General features: G+C 42.9%; 1 protein-coding gene across 1 annotated transcript in view; it reads left to right on the top strand.

Annotated features, from left to right (window-relative positions):
* The window catches only part of Sema2a (Semaphorin 2a), a 298531-nt gene that overhangs the window by 251561 nt on the left and 25215 nt on the right, over positions 1-21755 (top strand). The window contains exons 4-5 of the mRNA XM_078192888.1: positions 19277-19339; positions 21592-21699. Of these exons, the coding sequence (XP_078049014.1) occupies positions 19277-19339; positions 21592-21699 (171 nt within the window). The remainder of the gene's footprint in view (positions 1-19276; positions 19340-21591; positions 21700-21755) is intronic.

The following is a 21755-nucleotide window of genomic DNA, read 5'->3' as shown; positions in this document are numbered from 1 at the left end:
AGCTGTAGCGAATTTTTGAGACCGAGCGTTCATTTTTATGGGGGGATAAAACAGAACGGAATAGGATTTTCGAGGTGTTATGTGGGCCGCACGCAAGATGTATCGATACTTTCGACGTTATTGTTGAAATAAACCGCGACGGTAACACGACTCGTTGATTTAAAGCAGGGAAATAGACGTTTGAAGATTTCCTTATTCTCTCGGGGACTCGATCATGTTGAAATGATAAATAACGGGAAAAATGCTAATCGCTGATTGGTGAGACTTATAGCCATCGATCTATTACTGTGTCAAGTGTAATAGACAAAATTCGAAACGAATTCGTTAATATCGTCGATCAAATTTCAGTCGTCCAAACGTCTATATTAATACCAGGGTTTCGGAACACTAAAAACAGCTGTTTTCCATTAGTTTATAAAAATAATAACAGGACGTTTATTTGATTTTTTAAGAGAATTACTCTAATATTTTCCGCAAATAACAATTTTGCATCGTAAATGAAGAAATCAGTGACCTATCATTTTCATTTGTCGGCTTCGGTATATTTCCATAGATATTGGCAGGAAGACATAAAGATATAGTTTTTGAAGTGCTCATTGCTTCCACGTATATCCAGTTACACCTATCCAAAGTTGATGAATTTTCAGCCTGCTTCTGGCAGTTGTTGAAAGTCTTCGGTACGTTACTTTTGCACGGATGAGCGAGTTCGGACTCGATTCATCGCGCGCGCTGGAGTTCGTTTCAGCGGATTAGAGGAATTATATAGAAAACGGTGAATAGCATAGAGGAATCGGGTTCCTTGAGATATGTGCTGGTAATGAGGAGGCCGCGGGTGCGAGAGGAGAAAACGTGTCTAGCGGGGCGTTGCGAGCAGGTGAAGTGTTTCTCGGCGCGGTGGCGGCAAGGAATCTCTTTGTCTTTGACGGCGCCTGGCCCCGTAACGCGACCTACCCCCCCGAGAGTCTCGGCGACCTATTTCCCGTCCGCGCGTTCTCACTCCCTTCTGTTTTCTAACGGCTAAATGAGGAACCGGCCGGCTCTAATGAAATGCAAAGACGCGGCACGGCCGGAGAAGCCCGAGCGGATAGAGAGCGAGCGCGGCCCTTTCAAAAATATGTAAATCTCAAACACGCTTTCGCGTCTTCTTCCGCCGAGTGACACGCGAAATTTGTATGCGCGTAACGTCGTTTCAAGCTCCGAGCTCAGTCGAAAGGAATATTAACCCGGAGACAACGACCCACTCCGAGCCGGGAGAGGATTCTCCGTACTATGAACTTTTATCCGGGGAGAATCGCCTCCGAGAGCGGTTCGCTTCGTGCTGCAAATCGACGATCCACTTCTACGGCCGAATTGCGCTGGCAATTGATCCGGAATCGGTTGACGCTCGCGGACCAGCGAGAAATTCTTTTCAATTCGCTCGCATGCTCGCGATAGATGGTGCCTTTCGCCGCACTTTGACGAGTCGCGGCGAAGATCTCGAACGATAACCTCGTAAGTACGAATCTTGTTCCGTTCATGCTAGTCAAAATAAAAGCCTTTTCGCTTGGCATCAAGTATTCAAGATACTGAAGCAGACAATAAATACACTTACGTTTTCTTCTAAGATATTTCTATAATCGCGAGAGTTCCAATTACTGTAACCGTGAAGAAAATTACACGAAAAGGGGTTAATGATCATTTGTGAGAAGTTCTTGTAAAAATATTAAATACATTATATTAAGATAAAATTTTAAGGTGGAATGAATTTTTTAAGCTACAGAAATACTTTGATAATTGTTTAACGACAATGGTAATAACGAATAATTGGGAACCGTAAATATATGATCTGCACAGCAAACTTGCACATTTTTCCAGTAAAAAGATAACACTTTTTCGTTAGCATATGCAAACTGTAAGGAGCAAGCAAAAATAGTCTCCAGTAATTCCAAGCATCTCGTTGTCTTCCGACACGGGCGACGTAATAGAAGTAGATCAATAGTTAAATTATGCGATGTCTAAACAAGGTTGGGTCAGCTTATTAACTTCGTATCTAGATTACATTAGGTGTACTAAAGTTACTTCGCGCTACTCAGGCCAAAACAGGTCTAGGTTGCCCCTTCGAAATTATGTAAAGTCACGTCTGGGTTAAGTGATTCAGCTTAGACCTAGTCTAGTTTGCCTTAACCCTCTTATCTCGTATTGCATCCTCGTCAAACGCATCTACCAGGATTATTAAAAATTATTTCATTCCCAAGAAGCTTTTACAAGCTAAATTCCATCGTCTACCACCTCGATATCTACCGATAGATATTGTTCATTAAATTTTTTATGTGTACACTTATTTTTAGATAAAATATGAAATATTATAGTTTCGAGTATAGAAACATATTTGAGGCTTGCATTGTGTATCGATCCACGCTTAGGCTCGGTATCTTCAGCATCTTTGGCACTATTTCGAAGACATCTGTTTTGATAACAAGAATAATCTTTTAGTTGACAAAGATATCTTTGTTCAATTTTAATTTTGAAAATATCAGTACAGTAATAACGTAAATAATCATTTTGGAACTTGATATAACAATTTTTAGTGACAATACAACTTGATATAACAATTTTCTCCAGAGTTACCCGTGACTGCAAATTGTTAATACAGAAAAGTTATACAGTATCAAATTCTACTTTATCTTCGCTGCTTCGTGTATCGTTTATCCATTTTTCTATAAACGCGTGAGACTAGAACGCAGGTACTTCGTTTACCTGAGTCAAGGTGCACGAGCAGACATCTTCCGGATGAATAACAGAAACCAACAATCGACCCCGAAGGTCCGCGACCCTGAGCAACTCCGACGAAAGGGAAAAGAAAATAATAATGCCGGCGTTCCTTAATGAAATCCGGGCTCATCTCGAACTCTCGACTTCCAAATATCTGTTCGCGTAATCTCGCGCCGCCTCGTAGACGAGCCCTCGCAAGTCGTCCCCGCTGCATCGCAACGCGCTTCTCGTTCCGCTCCGCTCCCGTTCCGCACCGTCTCAAAATGCAAGCGTCAACGACTTTCGTCGTCTGTAAGACGGGGAGGGGGTTCCCTCTCGCAGACTGCTTACCGAGCGTGTAAATGCGGCCCGAAGGATCCCAGCCCGTTCCTCATCCCCTTCGTCGGGCCGAGACTCGCCCCCGCTCTCCCCCCTCCCCCCCTCCTCCCGACGAATCCGCGGAAACCCCGGTACAGAGAGTTTCGGGGCTGTGTGGGTGGGGACAGAGACCCAACCCAGGCAGATATTTCTGTTTAATAGTCGGCGTACCGTCCCCGGTAATGGAAGTCAAGGCGTTTACATGCCGGCAGGCATGCCGGGGCCGTAAAGTTAATGGCGTCGTAGGCAACACGATAAAATGATGCACCGCAGCCGGCCCAGAATATTATTGCCCCTGGAATCTCCGTCCGCGCGTGTACGACGCGCTGCGTCGAATCCACCGTGATCGAGACTTTTGGTGCGCTGACAACTCTGACGATGAAAGCATAATGCCGTCTTCGATGAAAAGAAGTCCTGGAATAGTCGCGTGCAGGGTTACAGGATAATATTTCATTTTTAATATATCGTTTTTGTTTTACACGATCAAGCCGTATTTCGTTGATAATTTCGCATGTCGTAGGAGTATAAATAGAAGAGTAAAAATTTCATTCAAGTCCCCTACTAGGGGATAACATATCTAAATTATAATAAATAATAATCATTTGATGATAGAATATTTGGATTTTTTTACATCTTGCTATTTTACATCTTGCTTAAAGCACAGAGGGAAAATTAAAATTAAATGGTTTAAGGTGTCCGGATAAGGAAATTGGCTGAATGAATATATTGTCATGATGAGATCCGACATATAAAAATGGTAATTTAAAATATAATACTATATTGAAAGGAAATTCTTAGTAGACTATCCAATATTGATACCAAGTATAAGCGTTGGAATTCTTCGCCGAAAGGACTAAGAGAAAACTTCATTAAACGCTTCTTCTTTAATAAGTAGTGTAAGCCCGCTAAATCGAAAACCCTTTTTCTCAGGCATTATCGATTATCCGACTGGTTAAGGCTCGGCGAATTCAAGTATACGTAGAGTTCGCAACAAGAAAGGGGATGAAGTCTCCGCTACTCTTTCAATGAAGATTTAAAGTTCCGAAGTTCAGTTTCAGGTACAGGTAACAGGTCCTCGAAGTCCCGCGTGAATCGACTGTTATCTTCCCCGGGAAGTTCATTCTTTAAACACGAGCACGCGGCACGATTAATTATTCAAAATATCAATAATTACAATATCGCGAATATCGGTGGAACACGCTAAATTTGATCGGGGGGGATAATAGCGGACGCGTAAAATGTAATCAATCTTCGTAACAACTATTCCGCGTCTTTCTCGGCAAAATGTGAAATTGTACGTCAAACAGCTGTGTTGATTACAATTTAGCATAATTCGCTCGAATTTGCCGCGTGTAATTAACGTCCGACAGCATAGTAATTTCATGACAGCCACTTTTAAACGACCGCGATTGGGCAACGCACGGTGGAGCTAAACGCCCCGCGAAGCTATGGTGCAAAATTTCGACGATCAATTTTGGCCGATATGGCCAAGGAAACAGGTGTTTGGATCTAGTATGCACTAACGATGTTTAAAACAATTCTGAGATTTATTAACTAACTTTTCCAAACGTATTTTCGAAGATATTTCTTGCGGATGTGTTAACTTTTTTTTATTGTTCTTATTGAAACAGCGATTCCTTCCATTTGCCGAGAATTAAGTAATTTAATCGAACGATTTAAATACTCGGGTTAAAATGGACTCAGAGCCGGTCTGGCGAAGGTTAAATATTGCTTCGAAACGGACACCATCGGAATCGGAAAACTGTCGTAGAATCGCCGGTAAAATATCGGCCGGGTGTCTGCAATTCGAGGAAGAAACGCACACAATTAGGAAGGCTGCGCGGATAACGACCCGGATGAAGATTGTAATTCCGTCGCGTCGTTTCTTCGCCGAAACTAAGGGAACTATAGATTTCAACCGGACACGCCGCCCGCCGGTGTATACAGTTCCGGGTAACTCGCACCTGTTCTCGATCCCTGTGTTCCGACCCTCTTCGTTCCTCCCCGTGCCTGGTTCGCAGCGTCTCTTGGCCGCCGTCGCCGTCGCCGTCGCCGTCGTCTACTTGCCCGGGAACTTTCTGCTGCTCTTTAGTGAATTAAGGACTGGAGAACATAGCCTTTAATCAGAAACCGAGCGAGATTAAGGTGCGTTCCCATTTCGCGAGCTCGTTAACGGCTGCCTGGTAATACGAGGGGTTCGTTAGAAAAACGACGTACCGGGCGGCTCTGATATCGAGGTTGTAATCTGAAATTCAACCGTTAGACGAATTGCCATGATTGTCTGGGCCACTTCCTACCATTCTAATCCTCGCTCTATCCGCTCCTGCGATTCCACCTGCTGTACTCGATCGTTCGCATACGCACCGAGATAAACGCGCATTTTTGCTGCGCTTTGTCTTGCCGTACTGCTTGTCCTCGCATTGCTTTCGCTAAATCCTTTTAATTGGACGCATGCATATTTATGCTTTTTGTTCACACGTGAGATGAGGTAAAAGTTTGAGTACATTTCTATGCGAGAAATTGATATATCATATGTCGTGTTGTTCGTATCTGAACAATATACTATAGATCTTCGTAAGGAATAAAAATTTTCTACATCGATTCCAACGAACGGGAATTAAATAAAAATTTCTTATCATTTTTAACACTTTAATCAGTTGATATTCTAGATTGTTGAATACGTCAGCGACTCGAAGCAATGTAACTAAATAGATCGGGATGAAAGAGTTGAGGACACGGTAATTACTTGACTAATGTATTCTCAATTTGAAAATTCTAATAAAGCTTGAATTATGCGGACAAGCGAGGACGAAAATGAGCTTCTATAGATGGCCGAATAGACCAGTCAAAGGACAAAGGATTATCGTCGGAAAAATCGGTCGTCGGTGATCGAGAGTCGAGGCGTCGACGCAAGTTAAGTGCCGGTTTAGTTCCGCGGCGCTCTTAACGGGGTTTGATAGCGGCGAAGGGGCGGAAGAGCAAAGAGCAGAGTTTATGCAACGCGCCGCCGGTTATTAAGTTACATTCCCGAGGACAGTGGGATGCGCGCCCGTTACTAATATCCGCGGTACGTAATGGCGGGAAAATTTTACGAGTTACATAAACTTTTATGTAGCCCGGTCGCCGGTAATGGAAAAAGGTCGGACATTAGATTCTACGACTCATTTTCTTCCAAAACAATTCAACGTTAGCATAGCTCATAAATGAACGCCGGTTAATTAACGACGCGTGTGCGTGCACGAAATCATAATGTTTTACGATCATCGCGTCTTATTCGGTGAAAACCGGGAAGAAGAAGAAAAAAAAATCCACAGCGGGCATAAACTTCATTTATGTCTCGTACGCAAAAGATCCGCAGATACTCGAACCGCCCCGTGTCGTTGGTCGACTTTTCCGTCCGTTTTTATGCGATCCTTTGACCTTGATTACTTATTTTTAGTTCCGCGTCGATCGTATCGCGAACGAATAAATTTCAAACCCTTTCGGGGATTTACGGTCGCGCAATTAAAACCGTGGGTTTCGGCGCGAAGCGAGGTCGTCTCGGGTCTTGCTCGTTGACGGGGACGATTTTTATCCGAACGCTATCAAATCTGATTGCTGGACTATTTCGAGAACGGCGCTTGTCTTGGGAATCACGCGTGTCTAATAAATTGCTATGACCTCGGGAAATAGTAACGTCAAGTTGCACGAGATCCTATAATCAAACAGAATTTTATATAGTATACGCATACATACATATATATTACAAAGTTGTGTCTGCTATTCGCCAAAATGAAAACAAAGTCACAAAGCTCGACCTCCCTCTCTCTAGTTAGCGAAACTGGGTTATTTTAAAATCACCGACAATTATTTCACCGATAACACGGCTCCAGCGACACCGCACTTCACCGACGTTGTTTATATACCCACACGTTGATATCACCGCAAATGTTTACATCGATTTTCGTTTCACCGCAAATGTTATTATTGACACTTAGCGTTTAAAAAAATGTCAAAATAGCGACAATAGCGATACGTTCATATTAGTACTTTATTGATTAATATTGATCAACATTTTGATTAATTGTCTTACATGAAACGTCGGTTTTAATAAAGGTAATTCAATCGAGCATATATTTGTCAAAATTTTTAACTATTTTTATTATACTAAATGTCTAATAAAACAAAATTTAATAAATTACTCACATGTATATAATTCCGATATTATTGGATTAACCCTTTGCACTCGAGTGGCGACTCTGCGGAACCATTAAAATTTCTGTAACACGTTCAAAAATTATTTTTGTAGATATCGCTAAAGCTTAAATTTGAAAAATTGTTGAAAGCGTAATTTTTATACGAACCTCGAGACTCAATTTCATATGCATAGAATGAATTTTGTTATCAAAAATGGAAATATAAAAATATTTTAGATCTGCAGTTGAAATGGCTTCGAATACAAAGGCTTAATCGTGGAGATGTTAACGTGACGCGTTTTGCAAGTCTGGCGTTAAAATAACGTATCTAGCAGCCGGGTTCGTTACAGCATAAGCTGTAGGGCGTAATTGCAAGAAGCTGTGCCCCGCCAGGATCATTGGTTGAACAGTCTCTGAACGTGTTCACCGACCGAAATGTAGCTCTCGGATAAGGTATAAAATAAATCCTTTGGTCGATTAATGACCCGAACGGGGGGGGGGGGGGGGGGGGGGGGCGCATTCCTCGACGGAAAGCGCGCGGTGCCGTCGCACCCTTTCCGTGTTGCCAATACCATTAACATGTTTCATTTCACCCGACCCTTCGGCACGGGGTAAAAAAAGCCGTGGCAAAGAAGGGGAAGAAATCCTGGTACGGTCTCTCGCAGACTCTTCGGCCCGTTCTTTCCATCGGAAAGATATTCCGAGCGACGCGATGCCGTGGCATTTACGCGCGCCGAGCGGAGCCGAGCCGAGAGCCGAGAGTCTGGCAGCTCAGCTATTTCGAACTCTCGCTCCTCCTTCTCTCTTCCACCGCCACCCCTCCCGCCCCCCGGATAGTAATGATTAGTGTAACGAGGAGATCCTTGCCCGGCTTACGGTTAAGTGCGGATACCGGGAATGGCTCCCGCTTTTAATTACCGGCGAACCTGGTGTGTACTTCGCGGCCTTAATGCAACGGACTGCTTAACGAGTAATACGTCGCTATCAGGGTCCACGGGCCGAGGCTGTACCAGCTGGCCGGATTGTTATATGATTTTAACGAGACGCCCTACAGGCGAATTTACGCCAGGCAATCGCGACTCGCTGTGCCCTTCGCCGGGGAAGAAAGGATTTATGTGCCAGGGGGGGTTTCACGATCGACGGCAACGGGATCGGAAATGGCGAAACCGAGGTTTCACTCTCGCAACGAAGCCAGAGTAATTCTTAGCTGCAGGGGTGAAGAATGTCCTTTTGTCTTAAAACCCTTAAAATGTTACATTTTGCGGGAAAATGCGCGCAGAATTTGGTAGCAGTCGGACTTAAACTGTGTTGCATTTTTGTTTAAACGCTTCAATGATTTCATTTCTTTTTCAATATTAATTCTGTTAATTTTCGGAGCATTATTAAACACTTTTTACTAAAAGTCCTTGTCTTAACCCTCGTCACTCCAAGGATTTTATAGAACGTTAACTTAAGCTCGGCAGCATTACTGTTGAATAGAGTGACAAGGGTTAAATGAATAATAATGTTAAGCTTCGTGTGTAACTTCAGGAACGTGCTTAAGGTTTTTAAATATGCTTTTCCATTAAATACTTTTCGTGATTATCAGCGATTAAAAGTACATTTATGGGACGTTTGTAGTCTCTTAACACGGATCATGGCCGATAAAATGAAATGCATGTCAAACGTATCTCCGCAATCTACACCTCATAGAAATTTCATAAAAATCGACGTGTCTAAACTTAATATATTACTTCCTATCACATACTGTACTTAATAGAAAATAAAATAAAATAACCTTGTATATATTTTTAGAGAACTGGCAGAAAGTGTTTGACACGTATTTTCGTTAAATAATTTTAATATCAAGAGGCTGACGGCAAATGTGGAATAAATAATAATTCACATTTTTCATCTGAAGCATTTTCCTACACATTTCTCGAGGTCCTTGAGCGTTTTAAATTAACCCGGGGACATTGTGGAGGAAAATAATCAACAGTGGTGACCTGTGACCAGAATTAAGAATGTGGTACAGTTCTGGTCGTATGTTGCGGCTTTCGGTTGTAAGCCGTGTGCACTTTTGGAATTATTTCTCGAACGTTTCGCAAGCAGTGCAGCCAGCTTCATCAGGAGGGTCGAAAGACACACTGATGAGGCCGGGCTGCAATGCTTGCGAAACGTTGAGGAAATAATTCCAAAAGGACACGGCTTACAACTCGAAAGCCACGAAGGACAGAACTGCGACTGGCTGGGTTGTGAAAGCCACAAATCTCTAATCAGAACGTGATACATTTATATAGTGTTATCGATTTAGCAACCTCAACTTTAAGGGCTGTTTAACTCCTTCGATATAAATGACAAATAAATTAACAGAATACTTGTTTAATTACTTTGAAATACAGGTAGTATTCATATAAGGAAAGAATATATTTTGTATCTCGTTTAGCTAATCAGAAGGCTACGCATCTTTATGCAAAATAAATATTTATTGCATCTCTTTAATAATTTTAGTAGATTGAGAATAACACAATTTTTACATTATTTTAACCTACCCCTGTTGCACTTCCTATACGAAGCACGTAGTCGTATAGTTCTAAAATAACTGTGACTTAAAAAAGAAAATTTGAGAATATAATTTGAACATTTTAGAACATTGTTTCCTTTATTAAAACTCGATATCTCACTTCTAAGCAGATAGAATTAATTTTTGATTTAATTTTCTCGAGAAGAAGATTTGGACATTTTATTAAGTGTGACAGCAGAGGGTTAAATTGCAGCTTCAAAGGTATTAAAATACAGGAAACATAAAATTTCGTTATAGTTATTATCACTTAAGAATACAGACCACTGTCCTCATATTTCGACGACGTCAGATTTCAACGAGTAAATAATGATAATCCTTCACCGAGCATGCTCACGGAAAAACCAATTATAGGATACATCCAGAAAAGTGATATTTCTCATTCGCGTCGTAAAAATATATTGCTATTTTAGTGTCGTCTGGGCACGGCGCGATGGAATGGAATGGTAATATTAGAACGGCGGACCATATATGGGAATCCGTGGGGCTAATAAGGCATTATGGGAGTGACGTCAGAGCGAATCGAGGATCAAGGAATCCCCGTGTCACGGATAGCCGGAGCATAAATCAGCTATTAGCCGGAGTAGTATAAAAGATAATAGAAAGACCGACGCGGCGGTCTCGACTTAATAAAGTCTCGACTTAACGGGCATATGATAAGAGGCGAAACGGGGAACCGGCAGACGAAACTGTTAACCCAAAATCGGCGGTGAATGGAAAGCCGGAGAGCAGAAGGGGGAAACGTGGCCGTGGGTCTCGGCCGTGTGCTATACCATAGTTTCTTGGTCGTTTTGCATAGGAAATGCGAGGCGTATATCAGCGACTTCGAGACGAAGTAGTTCGCCAGCCACGTGTGCGGTACTTGGAGAATAATTGTGCCGAACGAACGAACGTGTAACGTAGTTCTTAAGTAGATTATCTTTATACGCGGCGGGATCCTCTCTGAAAATTGTTATCGCGCTAATGTGTTTCCTCGGCTAACAATTATTTCGCGATTCTTCACATTTTGTTATTTTTAATGTTCTTAAAAATATTCGCTTTTACTTATTTTCGTTGCCTGTTAATTTAAATATTCATCGATAAGTAAACCCCGTTTTGTTCAGCAATATTTATACATTCTTTAGAAATGATAAGACAAAGAGGTTCTACTTGTCTACTTTATCCATTTTCATTTTCGTCTTCAAATCAAACAGATGCGTTCCATTTATAATTTTTAAGAAGAATACCTTACAATATGAATAGTACAGTACAGTACGAATATTTCATCGTGAGTCTTCAGAGTGACTTGAATAATTGGGTGTAATAGCGTGACCAAAATATGTGCATTATGTCAATGCATATTATCGCAACAGATGTAGCACGCTATTTCCTGAATCTTTCTAGCGATAATAATACATAATAATGTGTCTTCACGAATATGTGCATTCTAATGTATCATAATGCATTACAATTTATATATAATAAATACAGATAGTATCTACAAGCGTGACTTGCTACATCCTGAGTCTTAGGAGCTAGTCAAACAGCTATGAACAATAATATACAGAGAAATGTTCCGGCTATGTATTCCTCTGAAAAGGGCGCAATAAAATGGCGAAGGCCATTGACCGCCTAAAGGACAAGGTCCCTCGATCTTCTGGAGAATTCCACGCTCGCAGGAGCAGAACCGTGTAATCGCACAATCGCGACAATCGCTCGCGAGCTCGCGAGCCAAGCCGAGCGGTGCGGAGCGGTGCGGAGCGGAGCGGAGCCGAGGACTGTTTGGACACCGTGCGTTTGCAGGTGATCACGCATTCGTGTGCGTGCGCGTCCACCTGTGGCCCCCTTGTCCTATTACTCGTTCCCGCAACCGCGTGATTCGCACAGGCGCGTCTGTGTTTATGTATCATTATATATTCGTGACTACACACGTACGCGGTGGTGCTATTGGCGCGCGAGAGTGTTTGCGTATCACGTGTACAGAGAGGGAGGGAAGGGCCGGGGCGAGAGGGACGAGGAGCGTACGTGTGATCGTACGCGTGTGATTACCCGCTGTCGTGGATGTATCAATCGAACGGATCCGCACCGAGGGGCCCGAAGATCATTTATTTAACCATGACGCGCGAATACAATTTATGCAGTGCTATGGCCGCTATGAAATTATAGTGCATCGGAGCACCGGACCCTCGGACCGGACGCAGGTGAGCAAGTAACGATGGCGCGCCTGTTAATCACGGGAAGAATAAGCAATCTCTCTGCGCGGATTGCTCTATTCGGGTCTAAAGATATTTCTCGGCAATTTCTCGTATTTATAATTATCGCAAAATAACAGTTGCCTAACTGCAAGTCGATTGAAGTTGAATGAAAATATACGCATTTCATGCCTTGTTAATTTCAATGAGGCACTGGTCGATCACGCGTAAGATACAGACAATGAGAAAGAATGCGTAGAAGAACAATGTGCTTGTGTTCCCATATTTTACAATCGAAAGATAACCGAAGGGAATTCTTTTATGAAATGATATAATGCAGCTAGGTATTTTCCCCACTTTGAGTCGCCGGGATAAACAAGCTTTTGCATCAATAAATATATAAAAACAGTTAAAAAAGCGAAAAATAAGAAGCAGAGTAGTTTAAAACAAGAATAATTCATGACTCGACCTAATGAATTAATACGGGTCCATTAATAGTAGTCTTTGCAATGCTTAAGCATTTATATCTTTTCTATCGATAGCATCGCCGAGTTAAACGTAACGCGATACAGTGTTCTATCGAGATCCCGACTTTGTACAGGAATTCGCCATTTACGAACGCGATACTAGTGGTCGAGGGGTGGGGGTGGTATCGATGAAACGTCGTATTAAAACGCATCGCATGTTAGCGACGCGTGTTGGAATTGCACGTGTAATCGGTCCGGGTCAAGGAAAACGAATGAAGCTACCAATTATTTCAGGCGTAGGAAAAGGCGCTCTATTTCCACTTGTAGAAAGCCATTGTTCAGGGAAGAAAGGTAATTACTCGTAGAGCAGTACTTTGCCACGTGTTTAATAATGGAGCGCGGTAAGAGCGTGTGCCGGCTACTTACTTATCTGGAACGATTGCTAGCGACTTAACTTTTCGAATCGTTCGAGCCTGGTTAACGAGAAGTTAACTTGGTCAGGGTGTATTTTACCTGCGACGGACAGGAAATTACCACCTGTCGTCTTCGATCTTACGCTTCAACCGCCGATATCCTCGAATCAATAATAACTATAGCCATCTTTACGCCTAAGAAGAGTTATTTAATACTAGGTTTATGGAACCCGTTGAAATGACAGTCTCATTTTCTTGTTCAGTAACATATTTATTTTTTATTTTACAGATTCTAAAAACATACTTACGAATTTTATATTAGTTATATGCGTGATTTGCGGCGAGACTTAAAATTTAACTTGCTCGTTAAAAATCAGAATAAATATCATATTATCATTTTCGCAGACTAATATTACGTAACTACTTTCAGAGTTCTGTAATTTAGTGTCAAGCGTTAGCAATGTTAAAGATATTTCGTACTTGACTACGCACCTCGCACAATTATTCACCTCGTCAAAGCGAGAGGCTTAACATCGGTGTCTACGCGAAAAATACGATAGATCCGAGAACAATGGCCGCGCCGCTCGAACGGTAATTCAGAAGCTGAACAGTTAACGTTTAATCGGAGGATGAGATTCGTTGGAGCAGCTGTTTAGCGTAGCATTAAGCTGTAAATCAGTTAGCGTTAAGTAGAGCGAACACTGGCAACGTTCAATCGCGGCGTAGCCCGTGGATTCCGTTCTGCCGGCGGAATCCGCGGATCAAAATTTTCGGCGGTCGTGCTCGAGGCGTGCTTAACGATCGCAATTGCAGTCGAATATCGAAGCATTTCCGTTTCGAATCGGCGCGGCGCGCGTAAATCGGCGTCGGCGGCGTCGGCGGCGTAAGTTTGCCACGCGCAGAACTTCCAGTAAACGGGTGCCGGAGCGTAGAATAGAATTCCTCGCAGGAATTCCATTTTACATCGCCCCACCCCCCCTCCCGCCCCGGGTTCCCCGCAACTCGGCCCGATTCAATTCCGTTCGAGGAGATTCATTTTATCGTTCCGACCGAACAAATAATTTTGCCGCGCTCTCGCCGAAAACCTGTTACGAAATCAAGCACCGCGAATTGTCCGGGACGCGTGAAACATTGTAAATAAAGAGGAGAGAGAAAAAAAGCCGCGAAAAAAGGAAACGGGAAAATAACGGGGAGAGAGAGGGAAAAAAATAAAGAAAGGCGCGATTTATCGCGAAACGGTGCGCCCAACAATTTTTCCGGCTGAAGTTATTTATTTCGTGGAGTCCGGCCTCGGACGAGTGCCACGTCCTCTCTCTCTCTCTCTCTCCATCTCTCTCTCTTGCTCTCTCTCTCGCCCGCAGAATCCAATATTAATAATTGTCTGCGTTCTGTAAAATATTGCGAGAAGAAGCGGCACGATGTCGCGAGAAATATGTCGCCGCGCAGAAAATAGCAATAGAAGCGAGACGGAAATGATTCTCCGCGCAAAAACAACTCGTAAACCTGTAACATTAAGGTTTCCTTGGAGAGGTTCGCTTTAGCCTCGAGGTGTTCGCGATTGTGCGACCCGAATAACACGTTTGGTTCAGGAAGATTGAATTACTCTAGCGGTGTTTTAATTATTTCTCTGGGCAAAACAGTTCTAATAGAACTATAATACCGAGGAGGATCGCTAAGTAGAAACGGCTTTCCATGGTCGGACACGCTGTTGACTGGCTGCCATTCGTTTAACGTTGTTCTCCTATCCTTTTACAATTTTTATTGTTTCTTTATTTCACATTTTCAATTATTCCATTTGTTAGAAGAGTTATATTTTATTTAATATTTTCCTGGTGTAAAGGTAGAGCGAATGTTCACCGAAAGTTCAGGTTTATTTTAAAAGCCCAATTCTCACGAGCGCAAAATAATATTTCGCTTTGACTGATACGAAATGAAAAATACGCATTTATATTTATTAAGTTCGATTCAAACGCACTGTTTGCCGATGGTAAACACGTTATCTCATAAAATTTTGTTCGACTTTCTACATTTATGGAAATTGCTCGCCATTTTTTAATGCTACAACTGTCGTATCTATGCTATAGCCGATTTTTTTATTAAAATACTGGCGCAGCACTCGCCACATGCACGAAAGGAACGAAAGGAAATCGTTTCTTGACTAGGGATGCTCTTCTGTTTTTAGAACAACTAACGTGACATGATTACATTTTTTACGAATTTGTGGATTTTTAAATCCTGACGATTTCCTCTTAATTCTTTCAAATATTTTGGAAGGCATTCTGATCTCCAATTCGATCCGTCTAAACACACTCGATCGAAAATTCTGTAAAAAATTCTGCAAAAATTCCCCTGTTTCCGTTTGAATATTTCGAACCGGATTTCTCGCGGCGTAAACTATAAATTTCGGTTCATAAAAGCCAGCTCATTAGAAATACAGCATCCGGTTGACGTTCGAGCAACTTTCAGCGTGCCATCGGGCTTTAGTCCACCGTCGCAGAAGAAGACGTAGCAACGCTCCGAGCAATCAGTTCGAGATAGGCTTGGCCCAAGTTATGACCGAGTAATCTTTAAAATATCTCGGCGGCTGTAAAACGGGCCCCGCCTCCTTGGGAGAGTTATTCGCGGTGCGTCAAATCCCGCGGACGTCTGTCTGGCGCATATGAAGCCCCGGAAATCCTGCAGTTTCAGCGGTTTCGTTGTCCTCCCTCTCGCTGTCTTCCGCATCGCTCGTATAACAGATATCGTCGCGTGCGCCCGGCAAAAACAATTCTTTCGTTAATTTATTAGTCGTAGATCACTGTCGAGTCGGCCGTGTGTTTCGGCTCGTTTCGGCTCGTCCCGGGCTCGTTCCGGGTCTCTCTCCCCGGTGGGTTCGACGAGGACAATTTCGAGGATCGACGCCGTTTCTGGCCGTGACACTGGGCTTGGGGAGCGGCACGCGACGTCCGCAGGAGATCGATCGTTAAGGCCGACGCGTTTCGGACGATTGACCGTGCAAACGAACCACTTCCTTTTCCGGATAGTGTCCGCCGACCTCAACCGTCGCGCGAGAACGATTCTCTGCGAGCAGAGATAGGAGGCGAGGCCCCTACGAGGCGATCGAATGCATCGCCGAAGGGTTTGCGAGCCGCGGTTTCCGTTTTTCGGAATTATGTTAGCCTCCGCTACGTGTGCCCCGGATCTTTGATCTCTCCTGGCCGGCACGAACGATTCTCTTCCCTCCTTTTCTCTCTTTTTCCCTCTATTTCTCTTTTTCTCTTTCTCTCCTTTTTCTCTCTTGTTGGTTTACGCGCAACGTGCTCGCGGATACTGCACCGCAATTTATTGCTGCGTGCGTTTGCTTCTTCCTGCTTCTGTCAATACATTTTTCATCCATGCTTGGCTTCGTTCTCATCTTTTACGTAGGACTTTTGGATCGGGATTCGGCAATATTGTGAACAGATTTTTCTGTAAAATTATTTTAAATCCTTCTTTAAAAGACGATATCGTAATTCATTGAAATTCAATGGATGAAGATCAATCGATTAGATTCAATTGATTGAAGATATTTACCATAAAAAGCAACACGTGTATGTAATCCTCTGTATGGTAATTTCGTGCAAACATTAATATTCGCCCATTATCTATTTATTTATTGATTATTTGTTTGCGAAAATATTTAAACGCAATCGATGGCTCACTTGCAACGCTGATTTTTTAACTTCACAAGGGAATCTCGATTATCTGAATTCTCAATTATCCAAATACGTTTCACGTGCAAGCGGTTCAATCTAAGTTGACCCATATACGAACCAATCTATTTTACAAGTCAGTAACATCACTTTAACTAAGTAATTGTTTTGTTATCCGAACACTGCTGCCCCTTCAATTAGTTTAGATAAACGAGGTTCCAAGATTTAAATATTGTTTTAAATATTGTTGCTCGAGGTTATAATATACGTTGTTACGCACTTGACTGCACTTTTGTAGATATATTTTATCTGGATGACAATACAAGTTGGTCATGATCACTGCAACTAGGACACGTTTATGACTTTCTTCTGCAAGAGATATTTATTGATTAGCATTGTTCTAATCAGACAATAGATATTATCGTGAAGCCAATTATCTATTATTTATCTTATTATTTTTCTTTATAGATAGTGATACTGTATATGTAATGTATTTCGCAGTTACATACATATACAGTAACGAATATGCAAATTAGACTACTTGAATTCTTCCTCGTTGCTGATTACGTGCTATCTCCAAAAAATAACCATTTTAATATCGGACACTACTGCCCTCGCACAAAAGATAAAGAAACAATTAAATAGAGAACGTCCAATTTGTCAAATAATTCGACACAATTTACGTCTTGAAATTGCAAAAGAACCACTATCAGAACCGTCGCAGCAATCAATTGTCGTCGAACAGTTTTCCGAGCGAATTTACCATCGACGCGTCCCCAACCAAAAATCCGCGCCGTTTCAAAAGGGAAGCCGAGAGAAACAAGCATCGTGCCCCAAACACGGTCGTCGGCAAGGTAAACTTTTATTAGGAAAAGTCGAGCGGCGTGTCCCGGAATCGGCAGTCGACACATCAAAGAGTAGGTTGATCGCGAGAAGAGATACGTCTCGGGGCTTGATGCCTCCTCGAGCTTCCTATTGCGCGTCTCCGTCTGCTGACCCTATTCCGCGGCGCATTTGCAGCAGAAAACTTTCGAAAGGCGAGCGAGTGTATGGCACATGCCGCATTTACCGAGTCGCGACGACGACGACGACGACGACGACGTCGGCTTCATCTTCGCCTTCGTCTTCGACGTCTACACCGCCGTCGCGTCGCGAGCCGCACAATGACACGAGTGCCGGCGGCCTCTTCTTCCCGCTTGCGAAATGTGAAGCATGCACTCGTGACACCTCTCCGAGGCCGTGGCTGGGCCGTGTCGAGCGGTCGTGCCCAGAAGAAAGGAACACGAAGAACCGGTTGCCAGGCGAGAACCGCGGCTGTGAAACGAGCGTGCGAAAGACCATTCTACGCCGGCGAATCCTTTCGTTCCTCGCCTCCTCGGAAGACTCGTAATTATGGCAATGCCGAAATTGAATTTCCCACCATGATGATGCTGCTGCTGTAGTAGTAACACTTACACATCTCAGAGCACAAAATGTCATTTGAAATTTTCAAGTATTCTGCATGGTTCTTATATTAACCCTCTGCACTTAGAGTCATTTTAACTGTAAATCTGAAATCATTTTTCTAGTTCGTGGTATTTCCATTCTATTTAACAAAATAAATTTTTATGCATACAAAATTTATTCTTTTGACTCCTCCCAACGGTTTTACTACTTGATCATTTTTTAAATCTAAACCTTATTGTTACAAAAATGATTTTGCAACGTAATAGAACAATTTTAGTGGTGCCTCAGAGTCGCCAATCGTGTGCAGAGGGTTAAATTTCATATTTTACTTATTATACTTATTATACTGCGACTTCTATGCACTCGTGAGAAAGAAAGAATGGCGATTGTAAAATAGTGAAAAAATCAAAGAAACTAAGAACGTTGGTGCGTTAATTTCAACTAAACTTATTTCGTAGATTTTCATTTCATGCAGATAACTTTTATATTTTGCATAAAGACCCGCAATCTATTAATTATGTAATTGTAGCTAAATATTGGCAAATTATAGCTACTCGTCAAGCTCGAAAAAATGCGATTACCGATTTTTATAAAAATCGCACGAAGCTATGAATTGTCTGCGAACATTTCGGGTACTTTTTGGGAACTTTTTGGGAATTTTGACACCGAATCCCTCGTCGTTCGAGGACGACACCGTCGAATGGACGGGGTTAACGAAGTTTGAAAAGTGTATCGCGCCGAGTGTGCGTTGTAATTGAGTCTGACGGGGTCGTTTGACGGTTGTGTTCCTCATGATCGCCCTATTTCCGCCCGACTACCGACGGCACGCCAAATTTAATCTCCCGCTCTGCTTTTAATCGGAAACTTCGCCGTTTCGGCGCGCTGGCTTTGCTAATGGGATTCGAAACGGTCGGGAGTGTACCGTTACTGACGATGACAACGCTTCGGCGCAGTTTTCTTTGATCAACTCGGCTGAAAGGTGACAGTGGCGCCTGTCTGATTCGGTTAGCATGAGAAAGCGTCCTCTCTCGGTCATCAAAGCAATCGAAGGATGCTATTCAGAAAGGATTAGTAAATTTTACAAGATCTTCGACGACTCGAAATCGACGATATTACACAGATTTAGCAAAGTTTGTCAACATCTTAATATTTTGTAGAGTTAGTTAACACTGTACAGATCGCCAATGAAAGAATTTTGATTAAGCATTGTTTTACGTGCTGTCATGTCGAACCGAAGTAACCCTTCCGTTTCTTTTCTGTTTCAGAGGGACGTGCTGAACCTGGAGCCAAGCAATGTGGCAAACTGTGTGTCCAAAGGGAAGTCCGAGGTAAGCATAACCCTTTTCGTGGAAAATTCAATGTTGTATCGTTTCCACCTCCCTTCAATATCCGCTGTATTCCAAGTTCCTGCACGCATTCTTTGAGCAACGTTTAATTAACCCCTTGCCATACTTTGACGAGTCTGACTCGTGATGAAATTTTTGTGCCAAACATGAATATCACGAGTCTGACTCGTTATCGACAGTTGGTGCCAAACGTAAATATCACGAGTCTGACTCGTTATCGACATTTGGTGCCAAACATAAATAACACGAGTCTGACTCGTGATCCTAGTCTCGGGTCAGCTCGGGTCCATTCTTGGTTCTCTTGAATGGGATTATATGTCCTCGTATAAGCAACGTGTTATCTTTATTTCTGATGTGTTTATTATTATTATTATATGCAATAATTAAAGTATTTCTACAAATTTTTTATTCAAATTTATCTAAATTTTCAAAGATTTTCATCGTGTGAAGTAAATACGAGAGTGGGACTATGTAACTCAGTCGTAAGGTAATGTGTTTCAAATTGCACCACTCGAGCCCCATTTCTCGGCGCCTCCAGCAACCATTCCGTCGACCAAGTTTGGCACGGCATTTTGAGAGATTCGCGGTATGGCAAGGGGTTAATCTATACAGACCAAAGTAGCCGCTCTTGAAACCTGAAACTTATTGGAAGCCGTAAGAAATTTCGACTAACGGCGTCTTAACGCTCGCGATAAGAGAGGCAAAGGCAAGAGGGGACGTGACTCGCGAACGCGAACAATTGAAGTCGAGTAGAACCGTCGACAGAATGCGGAAAGATTCGGTAGTTCTTCGATTTTTCCGGCAAAGGGAAGAGAAACGAAACGAAGCGCTGTACTTTGTACTTTGACGATCGCAAGGGTTCGGTCGATTCAAAGAGAAAGGAGGCGAGTTGTATTTCGCGGCGAGATCCGAATTAAAGGCGCAATTAAAAGCGAACAGAGAAACGGTCGTTTGAGGGCAGCGTATGATATTTTCGATAAAAGTCGGAAAGAAACGACGCCGGGCGGCGTGCGCGTGGAATCGGCGGACTCTTTTGTGAATCAAAGTAATTCGAGTTCATTTGAAGGCGCCTGTAACACAATGCCTTCGTTACTCTTGTTTTATTCTTCGTTTTTCATGTAAAATAAACGCGGCCGCGAGACCGGGGGAAAAAGAGATCACGTTTAATGGACCGTACGTTTCAATTCCACCGCTGCGGAAGAATAGACTACGAAATTTGATATCTAACGGGTGCGTTCGACTCTGTCAGAGGGCGAAATTTTTCTGTCTTCCTTCAACGAAACTGTGCGTCGCAAACAATGATCGATCAATGCGCAATGAGCCGTCTTCGTTGAGCCGCATCTTGTAATATTTCACGAAACTGTTTCGAAGTCTTTAGCCACAAATGTTCTTTGTTAAGTCGATCCATCGTGACAAGTAGTATAAACACACAGTTTCAGATTTTTTATAGTCTTTACCAGAAGGATGCTAATAACCAAGCTAATGTGCCCTCACAACAGAATTCGAGTTAATTCGAAAGAAGTATTAAAATCAGTGTTCGCGTTCAATTTTAAGAACTAACTGCTAAGCACTCCTTGTAATTTTAATTCTCATCCTTGTTCTACACGCTGGTCGGTTACTACGATTAGTTAAATTTGTGTCCTGTGATTCCTCATAATTACCAGCATAACGACAAATAACTCTGCAATGTCCTCGTTGAAAAATAAAAATCTTCGGCTTTGCGGAATACGAAAATTGTGTGAAATTCGCAGGAGCGATCGACGGGCATCGAACGAATCTAGGGAGATTTTATAATCGAGCACTTTGTAATTAGCGTGTTCGATTCGATAATTGCGAGAATCGCAAGGAACGGCATAAAATTGGCGCGCTCGTGTTCATTCGTTTTAGCAAGCCGACCGCTTATCGCCGGTTCATTCGTATTCACGGTGTCACGCACCGGCGCCGAGGTGTAAGGTCCACGCAAATATTCTCTACGTGACGACAAAACCAATTTATTTCTCGCGCGGCCGGCGATTTCGCCCGAAATACGGGACCGATGTGATCGATCACGGAACAAACCCTTCGTCTCGATCCCGCTCGAAATAATTTTTTCCGAAAAATCCGTGCCCGCGCATGAAGCTCTTGTCCTCGTCGCCTACCATCCGCCCACACGCACTCCATCCGTCCCCGCTTCGCGCCGCGTTTCTTTCCACGTATCAAACCGAAAATTCAATTTTCTTCCCCTTCCTTTGCAGCACTTCGACTGCCGGAATCACATAAGGGTGATCCAGCCAATGGCAGACGGGAATCGGCTCTACATGTGCGGCACGAACGCTCACTCGCCCAAGGATTGGGTGATTTATGTAAGTATCTCTCTCTCTCTCTCTGTGCCGTTTGTTGTTCATCCCGGATTCTGTAG

Source organism: Augochlora pura, chromosome 2, assembly GCF_028453695.1.
Source record: "Augochlora pura isolate Apur16 chromosome 2, APUR_v2.2.1, whole genome shotgun sequence".
Lineage (NCBI taxonomy): Eukaryota > Metazoa > Arthropoda > Insecta > Hymenoptera > Halictidae > Augochlora > Augochlora pura.
This window is presented reverse-complemented; position numbering and strand designations above follow the sequence as displayed.